The 8,981-nt window shown below is 37.2% G+C and overlaps 1 protein-coding gene across 1 annotated transcript in view; it reads left to right on the top strand.

Annotated features, from left to right (window-relative positions):
* LOC109965052 (mucin-15) overlaps positions 1-2,567 on the top strand; it is a 7,246-nt gene extending 4,679 nt beyond the window's left edge. Inside the window, exon 3 of the mRNA XM_020608782.1 lies at positions 2,365-2,567. Within this exon, the coding sequence (XP_020464438.1) occupies positions 2,365-2,480 (116 nt within the window). The 3' untranslated portion in view covers positions 2,481-2,567. The remainder of the gene's footprint in view (positions 1-2,364) is intronic.
* Positions 2,568-8,981: the final 6,414 nt, after the last annotated feature.

Raw genomic sequence — 8,981 nt, forward strand, 5'->3', positions numbered from 1 at the left:
ACTCTGTGAGCCCGCTCCATCTCAATTTCTTGATGAATTTGCAGTTTATCCTTTAATATTTCCTTCACCTTACATTCCACATCCGTCCAGCTTTCTCCAGCTGACTCCTTGATTCCCTCGAAGATCAGGTTTTTTCACTTGGACTGTACTTCCATATGCTCCATTTTATGTTATGGCTATTAGACTCTCACAAGTTTTGTAGACATCATCCCTTGTTTCCTTGGTTTGTATTTTCTGTTCACCCATGGCTGCTTTAATCACATCCACATCTCGCTGGGTAAACTGCAAACTCGTTTTTATCTCCTGTATTTCTCTGGTCATGTCGTCAAGTCTCTTGTTATTTGTCTCCATAAGTAGTTGCACAAAACCTTTGAAGTTATCTTGTTGTTGGCTCAACTTGCGCCGCTGAAATATAATCCTCTTCTGCCTCTACATCCTCGTTCGCTTCTGATTTATTAGCTCTTTTCCCTCTTGGAGGCATTTTAATAGTTGTAGAATTTGTTCAAAGACTTGAAAATGTAGAAGATGTGAAAAATCGTAGAACAGACAAGAGGAGCTCTCGCTTGCAACCCGGAAATTGCACTCAAGCATTTTAGTTTCTGTATGGGGACTACTGAAAATTCTGGTAATATAAAAAATGACTGGCCTTTTTCTCCAAAGAAACAATATCCTCTAGTCTTTAAGCTAAGTTAAAGCTCCTGTCTATAGCACATATTTAACATAAGACATGAACTGTATGCATATATTCTCAAACACTGGAGGAGCACCAGGATGCAATTCAACCTGAATTGAAGCTTGATCCATTACTCAAATATCTGCTTATAAAATGAAAGAAATCTTCCAATTCAAAATGGACAAAAGCTCTGTTATGGCAAACAGTTCCAGAATTTTAAACAACTTTTAGATGCTCAATGCAACCTCTATGCTGAAAAAGTAATGATCCAGTATATGGCGCAAGCGAGGCATGAGAAACCACCACTTTGATTCATATTTGTACTTATTTATTTGTAGGTTCCGCTTTCTGATAAGGCATCATTCATAAAAGATTTGTAAGCTGTAATTAATGGCTTTACTGATGGTTAACATCATTCACCGGTGTTATTTTACTACATAATTTACTTAGAGCAGTTGTAAGCCATGAATTAAAAACAGCTGTTGGGTTGTCAGAATGCGGAAAATCCTCCTTCAGCATGTTCCTTTACTTGTCTTTTTAATTCTTTATGGAGACTCTCTAATGTCTGCCTGCCTGCACTCTTGAAAAAGGCTACAGAACATCTGAACCAAAATTTGTTTATAACTGTTTACAAGCATTTACAACTACAAAACCCATGGTTTTGCTCTGTTTATAATTGCAGGTGACTAACTTTTGCTAACACTTCATTAGAAATTGAGAAACACTCTTTGAAACACTTTATTAATATTATGCTTAAAATATATGGGATTTAACACACGCTGGCAATCAAAAAGTTGATATTAATGGCTTTTAAATAAATGATAAAATATGTATTAGCAATTAAGCATTAAAAATCTATTTGACTACTTGTTTTCAGTTGTACTTTAAGCAATTTGTGTTACCAAAGCTCAACTATAATATAGAGTACAGGTCAATTCACTTTTATTTATAGGTGGAAATTACAAACTTTCCTTACAACCTATATAAGACAACAGCTATTTGCAGACCCTCAGTTTGAATAAAAAAAACCACACACACATGCACTGATAAATAAAAGGGAGAGGGGGTGTCCATCTTTGCACATTAGCCATGATTTTTACTACTGTCTTTTTCAGTTTAATAACATCATCCTACTGAAAAATCTGTTTTTTTTTCTTCTCAACAAATTGAGCAAAACATTTCTCAGTAGACTGTGTTGCAGTTGTTTTTCTGTGGTTGAGTGTAATTTACTTCTTTGGCGTACCTACTTACCTTCAACCTTGTTTATTCTTTAGCTCATTTAGGTGTAGTGATTTCCTATAATTCCCAAAATTACTTTCAAAAAGTTGTACTCAGTACATGTAGATGGAAAGGACAATAACAACTCTAATGGAATCTTAAAATTGATCAAAATAAACATTGTGCAATACTGTACTATGAATACACTGCTTACTCTATGTTCCGTCAGCTACCTGTTGAAATTAAAACATTTAAAACCTAAAACAAAAAAGTGCACTTGCTGCACACTAAATGGATTATAACAGTAATGGAAGTGTTTTAGTTATACCTAAATAATTTATTTTATAATTTATCAGGTTTTATTGCAAGTCAAAAACATAGGTCAAATCCATAATGGCAACATTTGTATTATGAGGTCATAATGAAAAAGGTCCATGGTACAAATGTTTAATGTTGATTTGTTTAATTCTCAGTTCTCAGATTAGACAACAGTGAACCTCTGGACTTGAAGTTTGGTGGTTTGGACTATTACAACCCAGGACTCCAAGGGGACAACATCCAAATGAGGAACTTCCCACAACACCGCTGAAACTGTAAAGACTGGCAAGACCGAAGTCATGAACTCCCTTGAAAGAACACCTGCCAATTATGCTTACTGGCCTGATGTCAATCTTGTCAATAAGAAATTACAAAGGTTTGTGTAGGTCTGTTGTCAGCCACAACAAATTAGACTTCTATTAGAGTATGCATTGTAATGAATAGATTTATTGCACTGAAGTACAGGGATCACTGAAGGCAATCCATCTGAAGTACACTGAAACAGCCAAAATTAGCTGCTCAGCTATTCATGTATGTTGCCAAAAGGAAACAAATGAAGTATATGAAGAATTTGGTTTGCAGTCATTGATAGATGTTAAAAACTAATAGCTTAACATTTGGTTTAATTATTTTTGTGTCAATAGGAGCTAAAGAGAAACAGAACAAAAACATCATTAGATCTCCTAATGAGGCAAAATCAGATTGTGACGTCTTTTGAAACATTTTAAAAAAGCTGTTGTACCGTAGCCTACAGAAAGAGGAGATGTTTGGTAGCTGATCCTTTGAGGGCTTTTCAAACACAAGCCTGAAGCCATGAAGAGCAGTAGCATTTTCCATATTAACTATTACCTGTGTTTATAGGAGTAAATCAATAAGTTAAATTTGAAGTGCATTTTCAGATATTTCACGAGAATTGAGAATTGAACCGTCAAGCCCAAGATCTGAGTTTGTTTTTCTACACTAGTCCGGCAGGTGGGGAGAGTCTGGGAGCTGTTTTGTTATTCATAGACTGAGGCTTTGGTATTCTGAGAGGGAGTTGTGTATTTGGTCATAGTACTACTCAGTAGCAATAATAATATCATAATATACTATTCAAATCTTCTGACCTCCGGGTGTGCACAGAGTGATCTGTGTTTCCTGTAGCAATAGTTGGCATTTTGAAGAGTTGTATACTGCATATCCAGATCAAATATGTTGATTTATAATGCTTTTAAAAATTTACTTATCTCCTACATTTGCTTTAGCTTTGAGTGAGAGTCTTTAGCAATACTGTACAGTAAGACTGGGCAAGGAGGGACTAGACCTGGATTAACTACACTGTCATCCTTTTTGTATTTAATGCCTTTGTATAATCAAATCTAGCAATATCTCATAAATGTTTGGTTCTAAACCTCGCTACTTTTACTATGTTGTATAAAACCCCACAGGTATAACATGTACAAGTGAAGAAAATGTATTCATCTTTTGGCTCCCTCAATCTTTTCACTAGGCATTACCTGAGTGAAGCCTGCACTCCATCAATATGCATCCTGATTACAATTGATACGTGCATCAGCTAGTCCTCAACAGCCAACAATAACTTGGAGATGCACGATTTATTTATTTATTTATTTTTACATGGTTTGATGGTTCAGTGGCAAAAAACGACGGGCCTGCTTCCTTCCTCTCTGATTTTAACAGTCAATCAACACCAGAAGCTTTTTGACGAGAGACAAGTTTTGTCTTGCGGTGTTCAAGGACTGTCGTGATTACTGAAAAAATAATGCAAAGTAGATGGATAATGGGAGACCTCTCTATGAGTTACCACTTCTTATAAAATGTAACGAAACTTGATGATGCCTTAATAAACATCCAAACCTCAGAATGTTTTCTTCTTTTTGTGATTTGTTGTTAAATGCAGAATTGAAAGGACAAGAGTCTGTAAATGATCCAAATATTTCCTCTGAAGATATTAAAGAACAAAAATAATTCTTTAACTCATTAAACACACACACACACACTTATACACACTCGAAATTCAGTAGTAAGAATTCACAGAATTAGGGAAAACAATGGGTCATCCTGTGAGACTCTTCTAATGAAGCACAACAATTTACGAGGTGATTGTTTGGCAGGGTGATGAAATCAATTAACTCATCCTTGCTTAGGTTTGAACATATTTCATTGCGGTTATGGGTAGGTTAAATTTACACTTCAAGCTGAGCCAAATTAATTAGAATGAAATTAAACGATTACTATCTAATTTGAAGCAATGTCTATTGTGCAATTGGCTATATTCATTTTCTTCAAGCTAACCTGCTGGAAATGAGTTTAACCTATGAGCCTAGTCTGCTATAATAACTAAATGCCTCTTTATCAGATCAGCCTTTACTACAATTAAATGGTCAACAGTGCATTACTTTGGAACCCTGTAAATTTTTAATGAACATGGGGCCTTTACTGTGTCAGAGAGGAAACTAGAGTTGAGAAAAAGAGAGAATCAGCAGACAGAGGCAAAGATGATCTTTTAACCATATACCAGGTGAAATTATCTGTTCACAGACTGTTTACTTCATAGTCAACAGGTAATTTAGCACATAAAGCTCAATATTAACATTTATTTTTGCTAAGATATGAGCACACTGTATATCACCTTGGTTTTTGATTTGAGGTATTGATCATTTGATAAAATTATGATCAAAGGCAAAAAAAAGAATCAGTTGTATTAGTTTATTTTTCAGATGTTTTATTGACCCCAACTTACATATGATGCAGTATTTGTGTAAAGATACTCAATAAAACAGCCACACATGCAGTTAACAGACTGATTTCCTGATATTTCTAGCTATCGCCTAGTCCCATTTCTGACTTGATGACGCTTTACATACTCTTGGTTTGAATACTCAGCTAAAATAGTGCTGTGATTACAAGGCTACCTGCTGCTGATGTGGGTTTTGATCATTTGCACAACAACGCCAGAGCTCATGATGACTCATCAGCCATCGAATACAACTAAATCCGGCAGAACAAGTTATTGTTCCATCCAGTATTTCCAGTACTGAAGCTTACTCCTTATGTGCTTTTTGTACCACTCCCAGAGCTGTACAATAAATATTAAGCTTGTTAGCTTAGCTTACTGTTACATAACAACTGGAAAGAAAGGTAATGACTTGCTCAGTCGTAGGTAGCAAAATCTTCCTATGAGCACCTCCAAATCTCACTAATTTACATTGTATATTGTTTGTTTAATATATACAATAACCGAAGTATAAAAATGCCAGTTTACAGGGGTTATGTGTCGAACTATGTGTCCAGTACTATGTGGTGACCAACGCATGTGGGCATGTTGAAAAAACAAAAACAAATAATGTATCATTGTGCATGGCTTCACGTGGTTATAACGTGCTCCATTCTGAAGTACAGTACTCCATAGAAATCAACAGCATTTCTCTTAGCAAGACATTGTCAGTCAGCAGGCACCATGGGAATGCCCCACTCCTACCAGAGATCTTAGGCTTAGACATTGTATCCACAAATATGTCAAAAAAGTGGGTTTTTCTAGTATGAAAAGTGGAAAAATATGGACAATAAACTGCAATATCAAGAAAATTATACTGTATTTCCTTAAATAAAAAGTGAGGAGTTTTGACTTTTGTCTTTAATGCAGTGAAGTTGCATAATGTTATTTTACCACTTAACATCTGACATGATCACAGATGATGGAATTTGCTTCGGTTTGTTCTTTTCTTCTCAACAGTAAGCCTCAATGATCTTAATGAGCAACACAGATGATCATAGATAAATTATCAACATGTCCTAACAATCTCAGATTCCCCAGTTTTACATAACAACAGAGAGGCGGGAGGAAGCAGTGGCTTTTAGAGACAAATCTGGTGAAATAAAAAACATTTTTACAGCAACACATTCAGAACACCAGAATGGCCGCAGTACCTCACACACTCTGAAATACATGTTTATGCCCTTGTTTGGTGAATTTGTAACACAGAAGAAGAAGAAGAGCATGTGGATTTCAGATAAACATTAAATGCTTCTTTTTTCTTTCCTTTGAAACAAATACCTGAAATGTCAGTTGCTGTCTTCAGCCTTGTTTGTTACACATAATGTAAATGGTCTTATACTTGTATAGCATCTTTCTACGCTTTTACAGCACACTCAAAGCGCTTTCACATTATTCGGCCATTCACCCATTCGCACTCTCAAGCACTCACGCATTCACACACCGGTGACATCACCGGAAGCAACTGGGGGTTCAGTGTCTTGCTCAAGGACACTTCAACATGTTGACTGGACAAGCCGGGAATCGAACCGCTAATCCTCCGGTTAGGAAACAACCCGCTGAACCTCCTGAGCCACAGCCGCCCCCGTAATGTACAGTAAGTATTGCTACTGTAAGCAACCTTTTGAAATTTCGATGGCCAGGCTAGCTGTTTCCCATTGTTTTCTTCAAAATAAGCCAAGGTAATCATCTCCAATCATCTAACTCTGTATGTAACATGCACAAATTAGTATTACTAGTATTAATGCAATAAAGCAACATTAAAAGAGAAAATAAGAGAATGTGACAACAAAATTAAAAACCAGTGTTACTTTCTTAGGAGGCTAATAAACATTTGCCTGCACTGCCAATTCGTTGTCAATGCAGGCAAACATACTCAGAACAATCTAGACCGGATTCTGTCTTAATTGGGCTGGCTACATTTAGGGAAAGCCCACAGGGAATTAACTAAAGTGAGCGTATTATTCCCAGAAGTATCCTAAATCAACATATTGTACAGGTGCACGTGGCAGGTGTGTGAAGGCGCTGTTTTGCATTTAAAAAGTACACCTCAGAGTGTTGTGACATCAGTTTCCCGGGATGTGTTTAAAAGCTAACTCAGTAGGCTAATGCAGAGAATGAGAAATGAGGCCAAACAGCAGGTGAACATTTTCCCTCTGTCACTCTCTCACTGTAGCTTGTACAATACCCTTGTGTCTGACAGGGTGTTGTCTGTCACTGATCTTTAGACTCTGGTTGCTGCTGGGTCACTGGGGTGGATCTGAAAGGTCAGCGTCCTTTCTCTGACAGAGCCAGTTCTGGGAAAGATAAACAAATATGAAAGGATTCCAAATATGCAGATGAGACGGGGGAGTGATATTTGAATAAACTGGCAATGAAAATAAGCGGTTTTGTAAAAATTGGGGAACCTGTAAACTTGTGGAACATACCAGGGATTATTAAAGCATGATACATTGTTGGACAGCATACAGTACAGTATACGCTGCAGGCACAGTGGACAGATAAAACAGTTTGGCTTTTATTCGCCTTTACTTCACTGAGCCCCACTGATATTTAATGAGACCATGTAAATATACACAAACAACCACACAGAATAAATATAGGCCAGTATTAAAATACTGGCCATGTCTGAAATAACAGTCGGCATACCATGTCCAACAAATAGCCATTAATAAAGGCTAAGAAACAAAACACTGAGGGAAGAGGAATTACATGTTGCCTTCTACAATAGCTCATATGGTACATCTAGTATAATGTGCTTTTTCACAGCATTAACTCTGAATACAAGCACCACCGTCTGGGATTTTCTTTAAACTAGTAATGTTGAAGAAGGTTTTGACAGTAGTTTAACACTGATTGAGATTGACTGGAAAAACGTGGTATGATAAAGCACCAAACTCACCAAAGTTCAAAGTTCAGTAGTTTAAACTGTGGTTCTTGAACATTTATAAAAAAAAAAGTAATAATAAGGATATTCACCTTTATTGGCCAAGTATGTTACACACAAGGAATTTGTTTCAGGTACAGACCCTAGGCAGCCATCTGCGGGCCAACTCAACCGATGGCTCTAACCATCGGGGGGTTCAGTGTCTTGCTCAAGGACACTTTGACACGTGGACTGGAGGGATTAGATTCAAACCTTCAGCCTTCTGGTTGGGAGACGACTGCTCTACCCACCACACCACTGTTGCCTCCAAATATATATTAAATTTGTTACGGATCAAAGAGTAGTCCATAAACCTGAGGCCTTGACATGGATATGAACTGGCGTTACTAGCAGGACAACATATGATAATCTGGCGACGAGGACTCACCAACGCTGACCCTATATACTGCTCCGATAATTGAGAGCAGGTGTGCCTCATCCCCTGGAACGCACCCTTACCTGTGCGGGGGTGGAGCTGCTGGAACTACCTGTGCCTGCTACTGAGGTACAGGGAGCGGCCCGGGTCACGAACGTAACAAAATTTTAATTAGAACCTTAGAGGGCTCAGCCTTAGCACTCTCATAGCACTGTTTTTGTTTTTTTAATCACAATAGCCACCTGTTCTAAGTGAAAAAGCTCTTAAGACCTACTATGTACTACCTACCTAGCACCAAACAAAGTTAGCATGTAGGTGTCTACCACAGTGAATCATTTAAGAGCTAAACAGAGCTAAAAGAAACCTCATGAATCTTGGGAACATTTGGGACACCAGAAACATGATCCATAATGGATGCTAATATATGTAGCTCCATATCTGCAGTCAGTGACATGCGGTGAGGCTGACAGCTGGTGAGGCACTGACTCTTTTACAGTCAGATTTACAAATACAAATGAACCGTTAACAAATTGTCTGTTAACAGACAGTGCATTATGTTTATCTCATATCAGTATTCTTCACACAAACGTGACCCATATTTAATTTGAGGTCAAAATTTATTCCAGTTGAGCTTATTTCTAACTAGAAATAATAAAAGTTTATGGTCTTACCTTTACTTGTACACAAAATCCAT

This window comes from Monopterus albus, unplaced genomic scaffold (assembly GCF_001952655.1).
Source record: "Monopterus albus unplaced genomic scaffold, M_albus_1.0 scaffold95.1, whole genome shotgun sequence".
NCBI classification, from domain to species: Eukaryota; Metazoa; Chordata; class Actinopteri; order Synbranchiformes; family Synbranchidae; genus Monopterus; species Monopterus albus.